Source organism: Nerophis ophidion, linkage group LG04 (genome assembly GCF_033978795.1).
Source record: "Nerophis ophidion isolate RoL-2023_Sa linkage group LG04, RoL_Noph_v1.0, whole genome shotgun sequence".
NCBI lineage: Eukaryota > Metazoa > Chordata > Actinopteri > Syngnathiformes > Syngnathidae > Nerophis > Nerophis ophidion.
The window spans coordinates 36,888,295-36,913,351 of NC_084614.1; the positions used below are offsets into that span (position 1 = coordinate 36,888,295).

A 25,057-nucleotide genomic window follows, 5' to 3' on the forward strand; every position below is an offset into this window, starting at 1 on the left:
AGTGAAAGTGGACTTCAGTTTACAGCGGACTTGCTGGTCGTGTACAAAAGAGGGAGACAAAAGCAAAACTAAAATACAGCAGTGGGCTGCTTGCAAAGGTTAGCATGAAGCTAGTTACCGGCCTCGGCTAACCACGGCACAAGGAGCTGAGGGTTGTGTATTTTCATCATTCGACACCAGCAAAATGCAAACCAGCTTCCGTATTACGTGCACTAAGCATGCCCGAAAACACTAGGACGTGTCATATGTGCAGGGTTTACTATAAAGTTACATCATTTTAAAGTTAAATCAAGTTACTCACTCAAAAGGGAATCAGCTGACACAACGGTGACTCAGTAGACTGCAGGACTTCCGCATTCTCGTGCGATGACAAGTGCGTCGGCCAATGACACGAGACAAATATAGTAAATGTGGACCAATTATAATTGAGCGCTTCCGACAGCCAATGAAAATAGAGTATACTAATAGCAGCGGTCCTACACACCCACGGCGAAGCCAATCAAGTGTCAGTCATGATCCCAAAACCCACCAATAGAAAATCACAGCGCGGCATAAACTGGGCACACGTACACCACGCTCTACTCGGGCGATTCATGTTTAAAATGGGTCTTATAATGTCTATAAAAGAAATAATTATGACAATAAAAATGTTAAAATTGTCATTTTGGTACAATTTGGAGAAAAAGTCACTCAATAATACAGCAATATTGAATAATAAACACCGATTTGTCATCAAAGGAGCTATTGCTTAATAACTTCATTGATTAATACGGATTGATAATTAATCGATGTTTTTGTTTGCTTTGAAAACTAAAATGTAAAAAAAAAAAAGATAAATATCAGTGGCATGGTAGTGTTCATTATGTGAAGCTAGACTTTATTTTAGTAGCAGCACCAGGCATATGCTCTCCATCAAGACACTACAAGCAATCCTGGTGTGTGTTTCGCTACAGTCAAATCACGTGTTTTTTATTGGGTTTTTTTACCTTGAAAAGTTTGCCAAAATACACACAGTTTGAAGCAAGAATTTGCTTTCTGTCTGCTACAAGTAAATTTATTTTCATCAAGCCTTCAAACTGTGCTGAAGTTTATTAGTTCATTCCGAAAATAATTCAACTCAAAAGCAAATGTAAAAAAACAAAAAAAAATCCGAGCTCTCATATCATGCTCAGTTGCTCTATCTAGTGGCAAAACTGAGGACAACATCCATCCATCCTACCGCTTATTCCCTTTGGGGTCGCGGGGGGCGCTGGTGCCTATCTCAGCTACAATCGGGCTGAAGGCGGCTACACCCTGGACAAGTTTCTACCTCATCGCAGGGCCAGCACAGATAGACAGACAACAACCACACTCACATTCACACACTAGGGCCAATTTAGTGTTGCCAATCAACCTATCCCCAGGTGCATGTCTTTGGAAGTGGGAGGAAGCCGGAGTACCCGGAGGGAACCCACGCATTCACGGGGAGAACATGCAAACTCCACACAGAAAGATCCCGAGCCCGGGATTGAACCCCAGACTACTCAAGACTTTCGTATTGTGAGGCAGACGCACTAACCCCTCTTCCAACGTGAAGCCCAACTGAGGACATATAGTTTTATTATAATTTTTCCATTCTCTTATATACCTGCACACATTTAAATTCTACACTCAGGTTGTGTCTCCCACCCTTGATATGTGACTGCTGTCTCACCCCCCCTCCTTTTTTTCTATAACAAAAATTGACATCAATAGGAGGTGGGCAGGTGGGTGTAGATACAAAATGACCAATCACAGCTAACCACTAGGTCAGTACATATCGGCAACAGACAGACAAACACTGATTTTGATCTACCGGTAACTCTTGTTGAACTAAGGCCCTGATCACAGCATGGTAAGGTTCTTGAATCTGATTTTACAGAAAATAAGGCATCCACTGAGTCGAAAAAAGTTGCATTAGAAATATGAACTCCTGTAAATTTTAGTTTTGTTTTAATGATATCATCATTCATATTTGTTTTTAGACAACTTACACTGATAAAGGGGAGAAGGTAAGTATTTTAATATTCAAAACCTCAGATCCTACTTTACAAGGATACATTGCTCTTTCTAAATAGGCAATTAATGTTAAATATTACCATTATTCTGCTGCTAAAAAACGCACACACACAAGAAAAACATTTTCTTCTCTCATGTCAATGTTTTCAGCCTGAAAGTGGAAAATTTGTCAAGTTTCATCATATCTCCTTCTGGGTCGGAAATGCCAAACAGGTCAGTGGGCAAATTATGAACATTTATGTTACAAGTCAAAATCCATTGGTTAAAACATTGTTTGACCGTGTTAAACGTACAAGAAAAACATGACTTTTGGATTATTCAGCTTGCTCTTTTTTTTAAATACCTTTCCCAGATCGCATTTAAAATGTAAAAATTATGCGATAACACTTGTCACATTTTTAATTGAAGTGAATTATTATTTGCTAAATTCTGTCTTTTTTGGCTAAAGAAGTATATTGGAATAAAAAAAAAAAAGTTAGCTATTTTCATCATATTTTCCTATCTACTGTTGTAAATAACATAGTTGCTATAGAATGTGCTAGTTTAGGGGTACTCAAATGTAACCTTTGAGGTTCGCGGAAAAAATGTTCAATAATTTAAAGGCACGTTTATTATAGTTAGACAAGGCGTAATAAGGGGTTATAGTCAAAACCAAATGTCCTTATCATTCAAAATAATTCCAACTAAAATGCTGACAGTCAATTAATTATTTAATGTCTTTTTTTATGAGAAAAATTCAGTTGAAAGAGTTTGTTCCTGTTTGCAGGCAGCGTCCTTCTACTGTAACAAAATGGGCTTCGAGCCTTTGGCCTACAAGGGCTTGGAGACTGGCAGTCGAGAGGTGGTGTCACATGTCATCAGGCAAGATAAGGTAGACATTTTGAACTTTTTCCACTTCCTTGTATGTCATAATATAAACTTCGTATTCACAACAATGTAATTCCACTGTTACTCATCATAGATTATATTTGTGTTGGAATCTCCACTGAATCCTGGGAATAAAGGCAAGCAAGTTTTGAAATAAACATGACAATATTCATACAAGATCAAATGTTGTAAGCTTGCCTGGTGGGTCTTCTTAGAGATGGGCGATCACTTGATGAAGCACGGAGATGGAGCCAAAGACATTGCATTCCAAGTGGAAGACTGCGACTATTTAATCAAGGTAAACTATTTTTTTTTTTTTATGAATTTGTGTCTTCTGATTGTAATAGACTCTTGTAAACAAACGTGCACAATAATACATCAACCTTCAAGGTTGATTGGTTCTGTGACCGATGTGTTACCTCCAAACACTTGTTTCTCAAATCAACGTCACCCGAGGCGGCATGGCGCAGTGGGTAGAGCGGACGTGCCAGAAACCTGAGGGTTGCAGGTTCGCTTCCCACCTATTGACATCCAAAAAAGCGGTGCCGTTGTGTCCTTGGGCAGGACACTTCACCCTTGCCCCCGGTGCCGCTCACACTGGTGAATGAATGATGATTGAATGATTGGTGGTGGTCGGAGGGGCGGTAGGCGCAAACTGGCAGCCACAATTCCGTCAGTCTACCCCAGGGCAGGTGTGGCTACATATGTAGCCTACCACCACCAGGTGTGAATGAATGATGGGTTCAAACTTCTCTGTGAGCGCTTTGAGTATCTAACAATAGAAAAGCGCGATATAAATCTAATCCATTATTATTATTATTATTATTACCCATTGAAATGCATTGAAATCAATTTAATTGGTGCTAGCCTTCACCCCCGAAACATTACATTTTTCACATGAAAATTTTTAAAAAGAAAAAATTACTTTTGGAAAATAAATATTGTGTGAAAAACATTACAATAGAATGTACAACAAATAACTACAATAGATCTAGGGCTCTTAAAAGTAACGAGTTAACTGTGTGATTAATCACATTAATCTGTAATTGCATTATTTATGTATACAAACAAATTAATCAGACAATTTATTTATGCCGCGGATTATTACCTGGAAGGTGTGTTGTTTTACGGTCATTGATCAGTGCAACGATGAGTGAGAAGACACCGATTGTAGAGCTCCCTGGTCAATTTCACCCCAAAATACACCCTGACTACACTATAGATGACACTCTTTTGAACAAATAAATAAAGTGCATCCAAGTAAAACATTTTAAAATGTTCCAGTTCGACTTTCTGACAGTAAATTTAGGTACAGTACATACTGTACATACGTCCATCCATCCATCCATTTTCTACCGCTTATTCCCTTTTGGGGTCGCGGGGGGCGCTGGCGCCTATCTCAGCTACAATCGGGCGGAAGGCGGGGTACATCCTGGACAAGTCGCCATCTCATCGCAGGGCCAACACAGATAGACAGACAACATTCACACTCACATTCACACACTAGGGCCAATTTAGTGTTGCCAATCAACCTATCCCCAGGTGCATGTCTTTGGAAGTGGAATGCAGGAAGCCGCAGTACCCGGAGGGAACCCACGCATTCACGGGGAGAACATGCAAACTCCACATAGAAAGATCCCGAGCCTGGATTTGAACCCAGGACTGTAGGAGCTTCGTATTGTGAGGCAGACGCACTAACCCCTCTGCCACAGTGAAGCTCACTGTACATACTGTACATACTGTACATACAGTTCTTTTTTAAGTCAATTTTAATGATGCAAACGAGCAAGGTCCTGTGATTAATCACGTTTAATCGAAATTCAAAAGTCTAAATATTCTGGTTAAAAAATGTATAATTCGAAAGCGCTTGGAGAGTGAACTTCTACAGTATATTATTCCAGTTGCTTCTCCATCGAACACACCAACAGCAGCTTCTCCATATCTTCATGGATACATGTCGCCCATTCAAATATTGTTTCAACATATTTGGCCGTCATTATCAAGTCATTGTGCTTCAATATGGTGGACGCTCGCAGTGCTATGCTCAAACTCATGTTTTTGATGAGTTATTTTTTTAATTCAGTGAACTTCTTCACAGCACTGTCCTTCACACTCACTTTTCTCCTTCCATTGGTTGGGAAAACCAAGTTATGTTCACTACAAGCTATAAGATATTGCTAGCGAGTAAGACCAGATGTTTTGCGTGGATTTTACAAGGTGTGACATTTGCTACACCAACTAATGGCTGAAATACTTTTAACTCAAATTTTTGCTTGCAACTTGAAGCATAACAATTAACCAAGTGACAGCTTTTATCTCAGAACATTCTTAAATTGAGGTACCACTGTATTGGGAATGACAGGTTTGCTCTGACAGTTTTTCATTGTCACGTTGGTACATATCTCAGCTTATAATTGGACTTCTCAAAACTACTTGTTGAAATTTCTCATCGTGTTATTAGTATACATCAAAAAACAGTTTCTCATTTCTTAGAACGAGATGCAAATGGTTTGATGCATCCATGTAAATCATCATGTACTGCTGGTTACTTTTTACAACCTTTATTTAACCAGGTAAGAAACCGATTGAGATCAAGATCTCTTTCACAAGGGTGACCTGGCCAAGAGTTCAACAGCACTTGTCACAGAGCATTTTCAGAAAAGTAATACATTAAGATATACATTTTAAAGGGCATAAAAGAGAAATGTAAAACAATAAAAATGCACACCTTTTAAAAACACAGGCACTGTGCAAATGTCTCTTGCTGTCTGTCCATCAGGATTGAACGGAAGTCTCCAAATGGAAGTAGTTCAAAGAGTTTAAATTTCGTCTGCAATGCATTCTGTACCAGAGGGGCAGCAATGCCAAAAGCCCTTTTACCAAATTCAGTTCGTGCATGAGGAACAGTTAAAACATACAAATTGTTAGAACGTAGTACATAAGAGCGTTTTTTTTCTTTGTGACAAGGTACACAAGAATGGATTAATCAAAAACCATACTATTCACTAATCTTACAGTCAAAAATATTGAAATTTAATGTTATTATTTTGTATCAAACTGCACAATTAATGTGTGAAGCCAAAATAAATAAACTCCCAGGAGGCATTCAAAAATTGTTCAGCACACAAGAGGGGGATTGTAATTTAAGGGGGAATTTTAATTTCAAAATGCTTAGTTATAGAACGACCATCAAAAGTTTTTGTATTTCAATTTGTGGAGTGAAACTATGGAATGGTTTGAATGTGGAGTTAATTCAATGTCCAAGAATAAACCAGTTTAAAAAGAAGTATAGGTACATGGTATTCCAGAGGTACAGGTATGAAGAAGGGGTTTGGTATTGGGTTTTTTGTGTTACAGAAGAGTTTGGGGCTGCCCATTGAGGCAGTGGTGCTGCTGTTGTGGCATGATACCATTTCCATGATCACCAGTGGTAATGGTGTGGCTATGTATGTGTGTAGTGTGCATATGTATGTATATATTTATCATTTATGTATATACAAGTTCATTAAGTTTGTACATAGAGTGAACTGGTAGTTCTAGCTCAGTGTAATTTATGATTTAACCTTCCTCTTGTGTTAGAATTCTGTTACCATCTCTTATGTTAACCGGTCAGTTTTGACCCATGTCTTAAATCAGCTGTAAAATACACTAAACAAAATTATCTATCATCCAATTTGGTTCTCATCTCTTGGTTACCTTGTTAGGCTTCCTTATGCATGAAAATATTGAGTTTGATATTTTTGGTGTGGGACTTTTTTTGTCAGTATACCCCTCGTTTTCAATTACAAAAATTATAAAATGAACCTCAAGAGAACCGTAAAAATAAATAAAAGGTTGTTGTGTTACCTGACTATTACTGAAGGGTATTAGAACACATTTCTAAAATAAATGTGTTGTTTTTTTGTTTTGTTTTTTTCATTTTAATAATTTCATACCGAATTGACCTCACATGCCCGTCTTTGTTTGTTTTTGTACTGGATAACAAGGTAAAATGAGAATCCCCTAAAGCTCACATGATTGGGAGAGGATCTGGCTGTCAGTGTGTTCAGTTTTGGTTATTTTTATAACTGGGTCGAAACCGACCCTAACAACACCCAAGGTCCTAATTTCAACCAGAGCATTTTATAATTTAGTTGAAAAAAAAAAATGTTTTGTTTTGTTGAAATAGAGGTTCCTGACGAAGTCAAAAAACTTTGATGCAAAAAAAAAAATGTATGTGGTTCTTTTACGCATTTAAAAACGAAAACGGGTCGGTGCCAACCCCAACACAAGACGAAGGTTAAAGAAAAGGGATGGGATTAAAGAAGTGTAAACTTCTTCTCACTCCCTTTCAAATATGTCAAAAAAAAAAGAAAGCTAATTTGTTTTCGTTTTTTATCATCCATTGTTTTCATTTTGTTGTTATGGCTGTTAAGGCTACAGCACTGTATTGGATCAGGCTTGCTCTTGTTTTTTTTCTTTCGCATATTTGAAATAAAAATGTACCAATCATTCAATACACCTAAAAGATACTTATAAATGATAGTCAGCCAATGTGTGTATCTGCGTGCACTCAATGATTTCATCATACTACAAGTCTGACTACATTATCAATAAAATGTGATAAAAACAAACCATTAATATTATTTTAGACCTTTTTGCCTAACTTTTCCTGCTGCTTTCTTTTGATCCTTACATCCAAAAGGACAACTTTTTGTACTTCTTTGGCAGCACAATCTTCACTGGACTTTTCTGTAATGCCAGCAGACACCAAACTGTTTTAATTGACTTTTTTTGTAATCAGCCCATTTAGTGATCCAGCAGCTGTAAAAATATACAATGATATTTCTGAATAAACAATGTCTAATATGTTTTTTTATGATAGTCCAAATACATTGACACGCAAACAGTCAGAATAATTTATCTGGCAATGCATCGCCTCCTTTCTCACAGCTATTTCATAACGGTGCCAGTTTGCACACACATTCTACACTTTAAAATATTTACACAAAACAGCTGCCGCAGAACAGTTTCGATCTTGATAAATCACATTAACAAGTGCAAAACAATAATGCTTGCAACTTCTCCTCCCAGATCATGTTGGTGTTCTGATGAAGACAGACACGCTAAATGGAGTGTGCGCTCTAGTTTGCTCATTTAAGAGACACAATTTTCATTGCGCAAACTTAGAACATCGGCTTTGCGTGCGCTATCAAGTTTGTACATGTTTGATACAGGCAAACGCCAAGTAAATCAAGCCATGAATGCATTTAAAAAAAATACTTAAACAATAAGAGCATGAATTTTCCGGCAAAAGCAAGTGTCAGTCAGTCAGTCCAGTGTAGTCTGGAGGAATGCTCTGATGTCAACTGCGGCTGAAGTTTGGACGACAGTTTTTCTTTTTGTAAGTTACACCTTACTGTTGGTGGGATATTATATGCAAAACTTTAGACTAGATTCACATTGCCTTTCTCTCCGTTTGTACTGTGGTTTGTTGACCTATTATGACAACTTGTTCAGTCATTTTGCATATAAAACTTACGCAATGAACTAATGCCTAAATGTTATGGGGGTGAGACTATTCAACAGAGACTCATTACCACATATATAAATGATGTTTGATTATTTATTTGCTGGGCAGCAGAGTGGCAGAGGGGTTAGTGCGTCTGCCTCACAATACAAATGTCCTGAGTAATCCTGGGTTCAATCCTGGGCTCGGGATCTTTCTGTGTGGAGTTTGCATGTCCTCCCTGTGACTGCGTAGGTTCCCTCCAGGTACTCCGGCTTCCTCCCACCTCCAAAGACATGCACCTGGGGATAGGTTGATTGGCAACACTAAATTGGCCCTAGTGTGTGAATGTGAGTGTGAATGTTGTCTGTCTATCTGTGTTGGCCCTGTGATGAAGTGGCGACTTGTCCAGGGTGTACACCGCCTTCCGCCCGATTGTTGCTGAGATAGGCACCAGCGCCCACCGTGACCCCAAAAGGGAAAAAGCGGTAGAAAATGGATGGATATTTATTTCCTCAAAACTTGGTTATTGTATTATCTAAAATCCCTTTTAATTATATTTTAAAGAAATACAAATTAATATGGATATATATCACATCATTTTGTTGATTTGATATATTATATATATATATATATATAGTGATCAATCACTATATATATATATATATATATATATATATATATATATATATATAGTGATCAATCACATTCGTTAACTTGTTAAATTTGATAGCCCTGATAATTATATCTCCTATTTGAAAAAAAAAAAAGATTTGAAATATGCATTTTATTGCCCCTGAATCATTTCAGACACACCTTCAGCGTGCTAAAAGTATGTTCTGTTGTCTAGATTGCGCTCCAATCCAACAACAGAACAAAATAACACAGGTTGGAACAAATGGTGCCATAAATATGGAGGAAAATTTGTGCCTCCAAGGTGACAGCTGTTTTTTTTATATTATAAACGCAAAACCCCTCAGTTAAATACAACACTTTGGCACTTGTTATCAGTTGTAAATGCAGTCTTAATAGATTACCCCAACACGCCCACTAATGGTAAATGCTATTTCAAAATTTGCACATGCCGTGTAGAACTACTTATGTGGATCTTAGTAGTTCAGGCCAGAACTGTTTTACAAATGTCGAAGATGATTCGAGCACCAAAGCGACAGAGGAAAAGACGGCAATGTAAACATGTCAATTTCAGTGAGGTCATTCCTGATAAGGATGTCGCTTTTAAGGACATACAGGGGACAACAAAATGCTACAGCATGGTTAAACATCATTTAATTGTGTTTTCAGCCTCCTAAAGAATAGCTAATTTACAATCATTATGTCTTCTTTTTGTGACACAATTGTTTTGTCTGACTTGTTTTCAAACAACATGCATGAGAGTGTGTTGAAACATGAGTAAACATGACAGGTTCTCCACAAGGGGCAACCTTGAAGTTTGGCAGACTGGATAGAACTTGTTATCTAAGCCAAGGTCAAATTAGAGGTTCAACGTCGTCACAGAAAAGTACAAAAGTGGAAAACAGCGGGACCTCAGATGCACCATATGTTGGAGTTTAATCATAACAAGGAACCTGCTTTCAATACTGTAGTGAACACATACTGTATGGTGCATACTAAAAAAAACTTCATCTGGATCCCGATTTTTATTTAATCCTATTTTATTACAATTTTCAAAATCAATTAAAAAACTTATTTTTTTAAGACTCAATTTTTAAAAGACGTTTTAGGCCATTTTCATGTTTTTGTGCAGCTTTTGTCACCTGCTTTGAAAAGGTTTTATTGTCATTTTCATAAGAGTATATTGCATGAATCAGTTTGAATGGAGAATCGTTTTGAATCGAAGATTGATTCTGAATGGTATCGTCACCCCAAGAAATGGATTCAAATGATAAGTTGTTGTAAGATTCACATCCCGAGTGCATTTTTTATTAATTTATCCATTATACTATACAACATATCAATCAGTCAATCAATCAAAGTATACTTATATAGCCCTAAATCAAGAATGTCTCAAAGGGCTGCACAAGCCACAACGACATCTTCGGCTCAGATGTGGAGAATATTACAAGCTCAATGGATGTGATGAACTTCTTAACGCAAAACACTTGCATCTTAAGTCACCATCTCACATTGTGCTGAATTGCAATTTAATTGGTGTTGCCCCCCACCCCCAAACTGCACAATTTTAACATGTAACATGTATTTTTAAAATAAAAACAAACTTTTAGATCATATATATTGTATATTCAAAACAAAACAATAGAATGTCCTACTAACAGCTACAGTACTTGTATGGAGTAATGTAATAATAATAATATACAGTATTTACTTTGGAGAGCGACTTCGAGCTGTTTATCCGTCAAACACACCTTGAGCAGCTTCTACATATATTCATGGATACATGTTTGTCATTTAGATATTATTTTAAAATCCTTGGCTGGTGTTATCCACTCATTCTGCTTTATTATAGCGCAGATAGGCAACTTTTTTTTGCGAGGTTGGCTACACGCCTTTTCTTTTTTTTGTGTGTGATTTCTTTCTTTAATTCACTGAATATGACCTACTTACTCTTCCCAGCACTGTCTTTCACATTCACTTCCTTCCTTCCCATGGTTGGAAAACAAAGTAATGTTTATTGCCATAAGCTAATGCTAGCAAGTAATCGGATCTTACAGGGTTTACTGTTAATATGTACTACACCAACTACTTGTGTGGATAACGGAATTTTTTGCTTGTAACTTAAACTATAACAATTAGCCCAAATCTCCAAAACACTCTTATGTTGCGGCAGTCTTAAATTGAGGTATCACTGTATTCTTATGATGCCATTACGAAAGGTTACCAGTGTGTTAAAAACCACAGAACTTTTGATGGAACTAACTTTGATATATGACAAATATTATTAATTGGCTATTAATTGTAGACACAAATTAGTTTGTGTTTTTAGCGTGCATTTTTGGTCGTCTTGGATGGGAATAAGAAGGCCATCATGGAAAGTTGTGGGTAGTTCCTTACAACTTTAACCCGGAATGACTAAACACAACACATTAGTAGATTACTAGCCACAAAACCACATGTTTAATTACTGTTCTCATCAGTTTAGTTACATTGTTGTCCTTATATTAACCTGACTAGTAATCTGTCAAGTCTTTCCAGCATTCACAGTGAGACTTTGTTTTATTGACCACAAATAATTACTGGGCATGGCACCGCTGCTGCCCACTGCTCCCCTCACCTCCCAGGGGGTGGACAAGGGGATGGGTAAAATGCAGAGGACAAATTTCGCCACACCTAGTGTGTATGTGACAATCATTGGTACTTTAACTTTTAACATTTTTATAGGGTAAAAATAATAAAATAATAACAATAATTAAAATAAATAAACATTAATAATAATAAATAAATCACTAGAGAGTTAGATGTCGGATTAAAATAAATATTTTTGTATTTAGTTTTCAAACAAAATAATCGCCATTCTTTCCAAGTGTGTTAAGCGTTTACAAAAAAAATTTAAGTTATGTGTTTTTTCAACCACTAGAGGGCAACATACTAATGTAGATGTCACTCGAATTTGTTTCCACTGACAGGTAGCCAAGGAGAGAGGAGCTGTGATTGTGAAGGAGCCCTGGGTGGAGCAGGACAGCAGTGGGAAGGTCAAATATGCTGTGGTTCAGACGGTGTGGTAGCAAGTAGAAAAACGTCTTATCTACATTAAATTTAGATATGTAATAAATTGCCTGTTTTGTCCACAGTATGGAGATACAACACACACATTCATTGAGTACCTGGGGCCCTACAAAGGTCTTTTTTTGCCCGGCTACAAACAACCACTGTTCAAAGATCCTGTCTTAGCCAAACTGTGAGTCTTTTTAATATTACTGCTAAAAACATTTTTTTTTTTTTTTGCACTACAAAAATGTAAGTTATTATTTCTACATTGGACGAAGTGTATAGTTTTGTTGGACAACCATTGAAAGAAAAATCATGACAAAATACAGCTAATTATAAATATACTTGCATATATATACTGTACATATTATAAAAACACAGCTCTTTTAATTAATAAATAATGTTAAAAACACAAAATAAATCCTTAGAATAACAATGAAAACTAAAATATATATTATTTATTTGTAGCTAAATATATGTATATTATATATGTATTTATGTATACTATATATGTACATATAAATGTATATGTTATATGTAAATACATATACATATATATTTATCTATGGATCTATATGTAAATATGCATTTGTATGCATATTTCCAGATATTTGCATATATACATACACATTCATATGTGTATATAATGCAGCTGAAACCCCCGATACCCCGAAAGGGACAAGTGGTAGGAAATGGATGGATGGATGTACATATTTACACATATAAATGTATATGTAGACATGAATATATATATCAATATATGCATATGCATATATATAAATATATATATTGCATTTTGAAGTGTTCCAGTAAGTGAGAATCTTCAGACCTGTACGTAAATTTAGTGTAATTTTTTATGCTTTTAATTATAATTAATATGGCAGTTTGATATTTTTTTCCCAAAAGACACCTTTCACACAGAAAGTGAACTAAATTTTAACATGTAAAAATTATGGCGTGAATGAACTATCAATGAAAGACAAAAAAGGGGAGAAGACTCAAATATAAGCTTTGCTTCTTCCTACTAATTTTCCAATATGTTGACATTTACAAATTAAACCACATTGGGTTCTTTAATGTTTAGCATGTTTAAAACAAATAAATTATGTAATCAAAATACATTTGTGTTGAAAAATATGTTTTTTACACCGTAAATGCACATTAAGCATTTTTGCCCACGTCCAGGCTTGAGGGAATTCTAATATTATGATTTATGAAAATTCCTATCAGAAAATATATTATAAAAAATTCAATACAATTTTAGATTTTCGGCTCAAAGTAACTATGATTTGTAAAAAAAAAAATATTGTATAATTGTATTTGACTTGCATTAAGTTACATTAGGAAATTCTAACTATTTTCTTTGAGTGTGCACAAGTCTATGAATAAAGACTTGTGAAATAATTGTGCTTCGTTACATTCAATCAATCAATCAATGTTTATTTATATAGCCCCAAATCACAAATGTCTCAAAGGACTGCACAAATCATTACGACTACAACATCCTCGGAAGAACCCACAAAAGGGCAAGGAAAACTCACACCCAGTGGGCAGGGAGAATTCACATCCAGTGGGACGCCAGTGACAATGCTGACTAAGAGAAACCTTGGAGAGGACCTCAGATGTGGGCACCCCCCCCTCTAGGGGACCGAAAGCAATGGATGTCAAGCGGGTCTAACATGATACTGTGAAAGTTCAATCCATAGTGGCTCCAACACAGCCGCGAGAGTTCAGTTCAAGCGGATCCAAGACAGCAGCGAGAGTCCCGTCCACAGGAAACCATCCCAAGCGGCAGCGGACCAGCAGCGTAGAGATGTCCCCAACCGATACACAGGCGAGCGGTCCATCCTGGGTCCCGACGAGCGGTCCATCCTGGGTCTTGACACTGGACAGCCAGTACTTCGTCCATGGTCATCGGACCGGACCCCCTCCACAAGGGAGGGGGGGACATAGGAGAAAAAAGAAAAGAAGCGGCAGATCAACTGGTCTAAAAAGGAGGTCTATTTAAAGGCTAGAGTATACAGATGAGTTTTAAGGTGAGACTTAAATGCTTCTACTGAGGTAGCATCTCGAACATTAGTTTTCAAAATGTCAAAAGTAATCCTCTATATTTTCTTTATACATCCATCCATCCATTTTCAACCGCTTGTCCCTTTTGGGTTTGCTGATATTCTTAATTTAACAAAAATGTAGATTTTTAAACTTATTTGTGAATATGAGTTTGTGGAGTTATTTATTTTTTTAAAGATAAAATAAAGAAGAAATTAATATCTAGAGCAGTGTCATGTCCAATGATATTTTTATTAAATATAAACATGTAAGAATAAGGGAGTGCCAGATTTGGAGCCACAATGTTTACGAATCGAAAAACCTTTTTTCATTTTTTGATTGTAATGTATTCCTCTTTTCTCTGCAGCCCGCCAGTAGGTTTGAGATTCATTGATCACGTTGTGGGAAACCAGCCAGATGACCAAATGGTGCCAATTTCAGACTGGTAGGACCCGTGCTTAAGAGCACACACACACACACACACACACACACACACACACACACACACACACACACACACACACGAAGTACATGCAAACTCTGTGCACTACTGTTGCATTTAAGTAAATACAACACAGTACCTATGTTGTTGTTCAGTACCTTGATGCTCAAATAAGTTGGACAGCTTGTTTGGATTAGGCTTACAATGCCTTCCATACAATGTGTCCAAGACTATTAAGAATGTAAGAGTTTTGCTTATAGAATTTGCTTGGAATTTAATTATTTTAGTTGTTTTATACACACGTGACAAGTGAAAGAATCAGATGTTAATCACTTTCACAATGTCTGAAAAGGAATAGTAAAAAGCAAAGGTTATCCAATCCTATTGTGAGCGACTCCAGCCGTCGTCATGTGGATTGCGTGGACCACCCAGGAAGGACATCGTGTCGAGCAGATTTGACTCTTTTGTTTTTTCAAATAAGGAAGCGTTAGTGTCGATCGGGTCGCTTTTCAGCTCCTCCTCCTCCGCTGCTCGTCTCGGGCTGCTCTTCAGCTGCCGGTGTCGTCTTCCTCTTGGGCTCATTCTCTAATCGGCCTTGTTCGTCTGCTTCTGCAGTGCTGCGGACAGTCCACCTCTTCCTCTTGATCTTTCCTCTTTCTCCCCTTTTGTACACCTCCTGGCCGCCATCTTGAGCAGGGCCAAATCGTGTCCTGCCCCGCCGTCGGCCCGTCGGCTCCGCCTCTCCACAGTACTCCACCGCCAGACTCAAGCCGGGCTTCAGTCCGGCTGAGCCTACTCTCCCCTCCCTTTTTTGAAGGAGCGGGGGGAAAAAACTGCCACTGCCACCTGTCTTCTCTTCTTTGTCCTCTTTGACCTTTTCTTTGTCTTCTTTGTCCTCTTTGACCTTTTCTTCGTCCTCTTTGACCTTTTCTTTGTCTTCTTCTTCTTTGTCTTCTTTGACCTTTTCTTTGTGTTCCTTGACTTCTTCGTCCTCTTTGATTTCTTCCTCTTCTTCTTCCTCCTCTTCTTTCACTTGTTCTTCTTCTTCTTCTTCTTTTTCTTCCAGCACCACCACGTTTTCCCCTTCACCCCCTTATCATTTTCTTGAACTTTAACTTCTTCATCTTCAACTTCTTCGTCCTCTTTGACTTCTTCTTTGTCCTCTTTGACTTCGGCTTTATCATTTTCTTGGATTTCTCCAACTATTTCTTCTTCTTCAGCTATTTCTTCTTCTTTATCATTTTCACGGTGGCAGAGGGGTTAGTGCGTCTGCCTCACAATACGAAGGTCCTGCAGTCCTGGGTTCAAATCCAGCCTCGGGATCTTCCTGTGTGGAGTTTGCATGTTCTCCCCGTGAATGCGTGGGTTCCCTCCGGGTACTCCGGCTTCCTCCCACCTCCAAAGACATGCACCTGGGGATAGGTTGATTGGCAAAAACTAAAATTGGCCTTAGTGTGTGAATGTGAGTGTGAATGTAGTCTGTCTATCTGTGTTGGCCCTGCGATGTGGTGGCGACTTGTCCAGGGTGTACCCTGCCTTCCGCCCGATTGTAGCTGAGATAGGCGCCAGCGCCCCCCGCAACCCCAAAAGGGAATAAGCGGTAGAAAATGGATGGATGCTCTCCAACTATTTCTTCTTCTTTATCATTTTCTTGAACTTCAATGTCTTCTTCTTTAACTTCTTCATCTTCTTTAACTCCTTAATCTTCTTCAACTTCTTCATCATCTTCAACTTCTTCATCTTCTTCAACTTCTTCATCTTCTTTATCTTCTTCATCTTTATCATAAATTTCATCATCATCGTAATCTTCATCATCAACGTAAACTTCATCATCAACGCAAACTTCATCATCACTGTATACTTCTTCAACATAAATTTCTTCATTAAAAACTTCTTCTTCATCTTTACCATAAACTTTAACGTCATCAACGTAAATTTCTTCAATGTACATTTCTTCGACGTAAACTTCTTCATCATAATCATCTTCTACCTCTTCAGCTGCATGCTCCACTGGATGTGGGCGCCTCCTCTGCATCGCTGTCTGCCTTTTTCTCTTCGGGGGGCCATTCGCCGCCCTCCCACCCCATCTGGTCCGCCAATGCTTGCAGGAGCCGGACTTGTTGGCGGGACTTCTCGAGCCGCTGCTGACTGCTTGCCACCAGCTCGGTGAACGCGCCGACTAGCGCCTGAGGAACTCATCCTACCTCGCCTCCGATGGTCGCCCCACGTTGGGTGACATTTGTGAACGACTCCAGCCGTCTTCATGTGGATTGCGTGGACCACCCAGGAAGGACATCGTGTCGAGCAGGTTTGACTCTTTTATTTTTTCAAATAAGGAAGCGTCAGTGTCGATCGGGCCGCTCTTCAGCTGCCGGTGCCGTCTTCCTCTGGGGCTCATTCTCTAATCGGCCTTGTTCGTCTGCTTCTGCTGTGCTGTGGACAGTCCACCTCTTCCTCTTGATCTTTCCTCCTTCTCCCCTTTTATACACTGAGAGGAGATAGGCAGATTGTGAGCCAGTGTGTGTGCCACGCACCTAATTAAGATTGTGGCTGCGTCGCTCACAGCAAGCCCCGCCTCTTCGTTCCGCTGCATTCTCCGCCTCCTGGCAGCCATCTTGAGCAGGGCCAAATCGTGTCCTGCCCCGCCGTCGGCCCGTCGGCTACGCCTCTCCACAACTACATTATATCCTATACAAGGGTTAGTGCGTGTGCCTCACAGTACGAAGGTCCTGAGTTTGATCTCCCGGCGTGGCATGGTTGGGAGAGTGGCCATGCCAGCAACCTGAGGGTTCCTGGTTCGATCCTCAGCTTCTACCAACTAAGTCACGTCCGTAGTGTCCTTGAGCAAGACACTTCACTCTTGCTCCGGTTGGGTCATGGTTAGCGCCTCGCATGGCAGCTCCCGCCATCAGTGTGTGAATGTGTGTGTGAATGGGTGAATGTGGAAATAGTGTCAAAGCGCTTTGAGTACTTTGAATGTAGAAAAGCGCTATTCAAGTATAACCCATTTACCATTTACCCCAGGCTCGGGGTCTTTCTATGTGGAGTTTGCATGTTCTCCCTGTGACTGCGTGGGTTCCCTCTGGGTACTCCGGCTTCCTCCCACCTCCAAAGACATGCACCTAGGGATAGGTTGATTGGGAACACTAATTGGTCCCTAGTGTGTGAATGTGAGTGTGGTGACTTGTCTATCTCTGTTGGCCCTGTGATGAGGTGGTGACTTGTCCAGAGTGTAAAAGCCCGAGATCTACTTAGCCGTGCCAGCAACTCCCGCCATTCTAGTCACGGCTGTTGTGTCCTCGGGCAAGACACCTTACCCTTATTCTTGATTGGCTGTGGTTGCTCTTTGCATGGCAACTTCCATCATAAGTGTGTGTGAATGGGTGAATGTGGTGTGTAAAGCACTTTGCGTATAATTCCAGGTATAGTAAAGCACTGTAGACCATTTACCATGGCGGATTCCTGGTGGGACTGACTTATGGTTTAATGTGTGCTCTTTTGACCGACGTAAAGGGCCTGAATTGAACACGTGTCCAAAGTACCTTCCTTGTAATAAAAGGCTCCTCCTTGTTTTCCATCCCGCACATCCCAGGTATCAGAGGTGTTTGATGTTCCATCGGTTCTGGTCCATAGATGACAAGCAGATCCACACAAAGTACAGTGCACTCAGGTCCATTGTGGTCACCAATTATGAAGAAACCATTAAGATGCCAATCAATGAACCTGCTGTGGGAAACAAAAAGTCACAAATACAGGTGGGAGTTTATAAAAAAGAAAGTATTCACAGTGCTTCACTTTTTTCACAGTTTGTTATGTTACAGCCTTATTCCAAAATGGAATAAATTCACTCTTGTTTCAGAAATTCTTAACAAAAAACCTCATATGTAAAAAGTTATTTTTTTTTTTTAAGTTAGCAAACTTATTATAACATCTACAAAAGTATTCATAGTTTTTGCTCAATACTTTGTTGATGCAATTTTGGCAGCAATTACAGCCTCAAGTCTTTTTGAATACAATGCCACAAGCTTGGCATACCTATCTTTGGGTAGTTTCTCCCATTCCTCTTTGCAGCACCTCTCAAGCTCCATGAGGTTGGATGGGAAGCGTTGGTTTTCATCCAGGATGTCTCTGTCCATTGCTGCATTCATCTTAGTCTAGAGTGTATGGTATAGTACACAGACGCAAGCCATTTCTTAGTAAAATATTTGCCAATATGTACCTAATATACTCTCAGACTTCAAGAAACATATTTCTCTTGTCTGACATGACAAAGATTGCACTCTTTGGCGTGAATGCCAAGCATCATGTTTGGGAGTAACCAGGCACCGCTCATCATCAGGTCAATACCATCCTTACAGTACAGCATAGTAGTGGCAGCATCATGCTGTGGGGATGTTTTTCAGCGGTAGGAACTGGGAGACTAGTCAGGATAAAGGGAAAGATGAATGAAGCACTGCACACAGACATCCTGGGTGAAAACTGACACTTATAATCCAACCTGTTGGAGCTTGAGTGGTGCTGCAAAAAGGAATGGGGGAAACTGCCCAAAGATAGATGTGCCAAGTTTGTGGCATCGTATTCAAAAATACTTGAGGCTGTAATTGCTAACAAAGGTGCATCGGCTAAGTATTATACTTATGCACATGGGATTTTCTATTTTTAGTATATTTACAAAACCATTTTAAAGAAAACCTTTTCACATTGTCATTATGGGGTATCGTGTGTAAAATTTTGAGAACACAAGTTAACGTATTCCTTTTCAGAAGACCAACAACAAAATGTGGAAAAAGTGAAGCACTGTGAATACTTTCTGGATGCACTTTACTTATATAATATTCAAGCAATAGCTGAATGTGGTGTGTCTAATGTACATGCAGGAATATGTTGACTACAACGGAGGCCCAGGCGTTCAGCACATTGCCCTCAACACATTAAACATCATTCAAGCTGTGAGTGTTTAATCAGTTTGGTCATCCCAGTTCATCCACACGTGGCCTTCCAAAATGGACAAGTAAAGACTTGTTTTACTGTAATCCCATCCAAAGATTGTCAACCTGCGCGCCCGAGGGATGGAGTTCCTCTGCGCCCCTGATGCCTACTATGACAACCTGCGAGAGAGGCTGAAAAGCGCCACGATAAAAGTGAAGGAGGACCTCAACCGTTTACAGGTGAGTTGATGTTTGACTTTATCAAGCATGCTGATATACATTGTTGCTTCGCTGCCATCACATGACAGTAATACCGATTTCCTGTAAAGGAATTAAAAATCCTGGTTGACTTTGACGACAAGGGGTATCTCCTCCAAATCTTCACCAAACCTGTGCAAGACCGGCCCACACTCTTCTTGGAGGTCATCCAGAGGAACAACCACTTTGTGAGTGACCACATATGTATACATACATACATATATATATATATATATATATATATATATATGTATATATATATATATATATATATATATATATATATATATATATATATATATATATATATATATATATATATATATATATATATATATATATTTACATATATATACATATATATATATATATATATATATATATATATATACATATATATACATATATATACATATATATACACACACACACACACATACTACACGATCCATTTTTCATTCAAATAAATTACCTGGTTGACAGCACTTTGTCTGGCTTGACTGCGCAATGTGCAATTCTCTGCCAAAATGCTAGGGGGAGTGTTTTCTCTAAAGTGAACAATCAACTGTCTAGACTAGTGGTTCTCAAAAATTGTTTCACCTAGTATCACCTCAGACACAAACACTTGCCTTCCCAACTACCACAATAATGACCAACATTAAAATACAGTAGCATAGTAGGCCTAAGTAGGCATTAAAAACAAGGTGGAGGTGTTATATAATAAGTGTATTTAATATATTGGGCCATTGTAACATTATACACAGTTTGAACAGTATAACTGCGTTTGAATATTTCATTAATTGATTTTTTGCCATACCACTGGTCTAGATGCAGTATTAACTCAACTTGAGAGTGCCCCAACTGAGGAATGTTTTGGGATAAGAGTTGTCTCTCGGCTAATTGCTATTTTTTAAGTTGCAAGAAAAGAGTTGCGTTACCAGCATCCCGCCATTAGTTGGGGTAGCAAATGTCACAGTGAACCCCGTAACAGCCAGACATAACATCTGGTTTTACTCGCTAGCATAACTTTGTATTCCAACCCTAGGAAGGAAGAAAGTGGTATAAGGAAACATTCTGGGAAGACAAAATAGATGAAACTTTTTTTAAATTAAAGAAAGAAAAAAAATCGATAACATGACCATGAAGCAGAATGAGTGTAATGCCAGCCAAGTATTTTAAAATAATATATAAATAGCGGCCGTTTATCCATTAAAATATAGAGAAGCTGCTGAATGTGTGTTTGATTGAGAAGCTGCTGGAAAAAGATAGCATAGAAGTCCGCTTTCCAAGGTAAATGCTGTAAATTATTATTACATTTATCCAGGGATGTCAAACATTACTCTGGCCTGTGAGATATATCTGTGAAATGTAAAATTGAGCTGCATCTTTAAATTAAAAAAAACTGCTGTTCTAAATGTGTCCACTGGATGTCGCAATAGCAATTCTGTTAGGCAGGAAAATAGTTTATACCGGGGCGATCAAGTATATCAAGCAATAAGTACATGGTAAAGCGGGACTGCCACTCTTCACCCTAGACCCGACGTAAAACAAAGAGTAGTAAAATAAACAATTGGCAATCCCACTTAAAATGCTGCCTGAGACACTCCAAATTGATATAGTTCTGTGAAGATTATTGTTTTCTGTGCAGATTTAAAGAAAGAGAACAGCAAGATTTACTGCAATACTGTCAGTCTTTTCAGTTTTTATTTTTAGTTTGTAGACATTTTCACAGCTTTTATTTTTCTATCAATACACAGTAATGCCTAGAAGGCAGGGAGCAACTCAGCCCTCTTGAATGATTTCTACCTCAGTTTGTATGGTTTGTTGTGTTAGCACAGGATGAATATGTGGAAACGACAAATGAGGTAGTTGATACATAGAAGAGTTAAATGAATCAATATATAAATAAAAATGAACTCAATATCTCTGTTGTCATCGGAAAATTGCCATGTTTTCTTTGTCACTTTCAAAGGGGATACAGAAGGGTTCACTCTGTGCATCTCTATCAGCGCCTGAGTAGGCCCAATTTATTGGAAAGTAATTGCAAAAATCCCTCAAAAAACACAGTGTAAAAAACTGCTCAATATTTATTGAGGTACAATTTTTGCCAACAAAAAATAAAAGTCATTTTTATTTTTAGAGTTTGTGTACTTATTTCAGAATATCAAAAGTTTTTGATCTTCCAATTATAATGGTAAAAAATAAGTACTATAATGAAAGTTTATTGCGCTTGAAAGGAATACTTGCAATATTATTATTGTTATTATTATAAATGATGATTACATTATTGCTTCATTTGTTTCAAAATAATGTTGACAATATTATTTTTAATCAGCAAAATCAAACAGAAAATGCATTTATAACAGTTTAACACATAAATATTAACATTGATTTAATTTTTCTATTCTTCGCTCTTTTTATTTTTCCACTTCACTCGCCCACTGAGACCGCACGTCCATGCAGGAAAGGCTACTTATGGAGAATGGTCTTTTAAATAAGCTGACCAGTCAATCACAGATCCGTGGCCCACGTCGCCGTTCACACAAGGTTTAAATGTTTTTGATGCGCACATCAAAATTCGTCAGGAGTGTTTAGAGGGGAGGAGCGAGCCCTTGCTCTGACAAAACCCTGCTCAACTCGACAGCGCATCACAGTTTGGCCGAACCTTGGCGCCATGACACTATAGCACAATGAAGACTTTCCAGCAGGGGTGTGCAAAGTGCTAGCTTTTTGCTGACCCTCGACATGTTCTGAAAATGATTCCTATTAATGAGGTATATTAGACATAACACAAACAACTATTTGCTAAAGTCAGCTATAACACAAACGCTAAGATAATCATTGTTTTTTCAAATAGCTTAGCACAGTGTTTTTCAACATTTTTTAAGGCAAGGCACATTTTTTTCTCCCAAAAATCCGGAAGCACGCCACCAGCAGAAAACTTTAAAAAATTCAACTTTACCAGGTCATCGTGCCTTATTTTGAGTTTGTTGGTGTTTTTGTGTGTGTAGTGTTTTGTCTTGAGCTTTTATTTTGGTGGCCCTTCCTGTTTTGTCTGTGTTCTCCTGTAGCAGTTTCATGTCTTCCTTTGAGCGCTAGTCTGCGCACCTGCTTAGTGTTAACAAGCAGGGCTATTTACGTTGTTGCTATCCTTCTTTTTGTGGACATTGTTGATTGTCATGTCATGTGGACGCCGTAAGTTTTTGCCGTCGTCCAGCATTCTGTTTCTGTTTACTTTATACCCAGTTTAGTTTTACATCCGATTTTGCAGAACCAACGTCTTTTCCTTTCCCTTTCATTCATTTTTGGTGTAAGCATTACATACCATTTTACCGGGGCGGTGTGGCGCAGTTGGGAGAGTGGCCGTGCGCAACCCGAGGGTCCCTGGTTCAATCCCCACCTAGTACCAACCTCGTCACGTCGGTTGTGTCCTCAGCAAGACAATTCAACCTTGCTCCTGATGAGGTGCTGGTTAGCGCCTTGCATGGCAGCTCCCTCCATCAGTGTGTGAATGTGTGTGTGAATGGGTAAATGGGGAAGTAGTGTCAAAGCGCTTTGAGTACATTGAAGGTAGAAAAGCGCTATACAAGTACAACCCATTTACCTGCATGCTGCCTCCCGCTGTGGTCTGCATATTAGTATAACAACAAACCATCCTCGTCTCACCCGACACATTTCGACTTTTACAAAGCAATTAACTACCTGCTGCCACCAACTAACTTGGAGTTTTACGTAATTACCCTGAAGATTTTTACACAGCACAGGGACATTATTTGGATATTATAATTATTGATTTGCAAAAAATATCTTTTGAACCAATTAGGTGAAGTAGTATAATTTCCCACAGCACACAAGACAATATCTCACAGCACACTGGTTGGCACACTGGCTTAGCATATGCTGGTCCCAAAGATATTTGACGGGTTCGAGGTCAGTACTCTCCAATTCTTCCAAACATGGAGCTCGCTTTGACTCACAAGCTCGTCCAAACTGCTAAAACGACTGCGAGAGTGCACCTCATGTCCCGCACAGAACTTCCCCTTGGTTGTGTGCGTGCCAGCAGCAAAGCAGATCTGAACACCAGTTAAAGGATCAAAATTCCCGTGAGCACGTTCACACTTGTAACTTTCAGTAAATCAATCAGGGAAACACTCAAAGGCTTGCTGCATCACCACAAGGCAGGTGGAATCTTCAAAACTGTGTTGCACCTTCTGTCGTCATGAGGAAATCTCCTGACCTGAACCAGTCTGCAAATGCATAGAACTGAGAGAGCCAGCAGAAGCCACAGCAAAGAACTGTCAACACTCCTAATATCAACATGACTCAGCAGGTCCAAACATCAAAGTATTAAGGCGCCTTCAAGGCAATAAGAAATATGACAGAAGACTCTTTAGCCAATTAACCATCTGTGTGTGTGTATGTGTGTGTGTGTGTGTGTGTGTGTGTGTGTGTGTGTGTGTGTGTGTGTGTGTGTGTGTGTTTGTGTGTGTGTGTGTGTGTGTGTGTCTGTTCCGTCTACAGGGTTTTGGGGCAGGAAACTTCAAGTCTCTCTTTGAGGCCATCGAGAAGGACCAGGACGCCAGAGGCAACCTCACAGTGCTGACAGCAGAAGGTCAGGCTGAGGCTTTCTACTGATCCTCTGGATCAACATCTACAAAACAAAAATTCTTGAAGCATTTGGAAGCGTGTATATTAGAAAGCAGCATTGAGGTCTGTCACAACTTTGCAGAGTGGATGGGACAATGAATAAATGAATGTCACATACACAATCGTTGATGTGTTTGGGGTTTAAGGATGATTGTTTGCCTTCTGGCCGCTGACTTTAGTGCCTGATGCAATACTGCAGGGTCCGAATGTGTACACCACGGCCCAAGAAACATACACACACACACACACACAATATCAGTACTCATATGTTATGCAACAAAAGTACTTTATTATTATTGTTTTGTATATTCATGAGAACCAGCGTTACATGCAGTGGACATTTCATTTTGGTTTATTTTGCCAGAGTCAAAACATTCGGAAAAAAATAGCGGGAGTGCTCTACTGTTCTTTAAAAAACTGCAGTAGTCAAAGACCATCTTCATGGGTGTCAAACTTGTTTTCATCGAGTGCCGCTCTTCACACTGAATAAAATTTATGTAAATGTAAATTGATATTTGACTCATAACTATTATATTTTTTGCAAATGGATAACTTTTTTTGCTTCCAGGTGACAATATCGGATATCGGTCCAAAATCAACCCAAAAAAACATTGTCTTATGATACCCGCTTGTGTGTAAAATGTCAAATATCATCTT

General features: G+C 38.8%; 1 protein-coding gene across 1 annotated transcript; it reads left to right on the forward strand.

Annotated features, from left to right (window-relative positions):
• Window positions 1-1,778: 1,778 nt before the first annotated feature.
• Window positions 1,779-24,856, forward strand: hpda (4-hydroxyphenylpyruvate dioxygenase a). Its single transcript, XM_061898010.1, has 14 exons — window positions 1,779-1,873; window positions 2,004-2,030; window positions 2,188-2,250; window positions 2,804-2,908; window positions 2,999-3,041; window positions 3,120-3,202; window positions 11,995-12,084; window positions 12,160-12,266; window positions 14,493-14,570; window positions 18,160-18,322; window positions 19,445-19,516; window positions 19,613-19,735; window positions 19,825-19,941; window positions 24,275-24,856. Exons 1-14 carry the CDS (start codon window positions 1,871-1,873, stop codon window positions 24,386-24,388), a joined length of 1,188 nt encoding a protein of 395 aa, XP_061753994.1. The 5' UTR covers window positions 1,779-1,870; the 3' UTR covers window positions 24,389-24,856.
• The last annotated feature ends 201 nt before the right edge of the window (window positions 24,857-25,057 follow it).

What these genes read in the sequence shown, in the direction of transcription:
- hpda (XM_061898010.1), top strand. An exon ending in ATGTCATCAGGCAAGATAAG is followed by an intron (nt 2,909 to 2,998) that starts GTAGACATTTTG and finishes TACTCATCATAG; the next exon opens with ATTATATTTGTGTTGGAATC. An exon ending in ATGGTGCCAATTTCAGACTG is followed by an intron (nt 14,571 to 18,159) that starts GTAGGACCCGTG and finishes CGCACATCCCAG; the next exon opens with GTATCAGAGGTGTTTGATGT.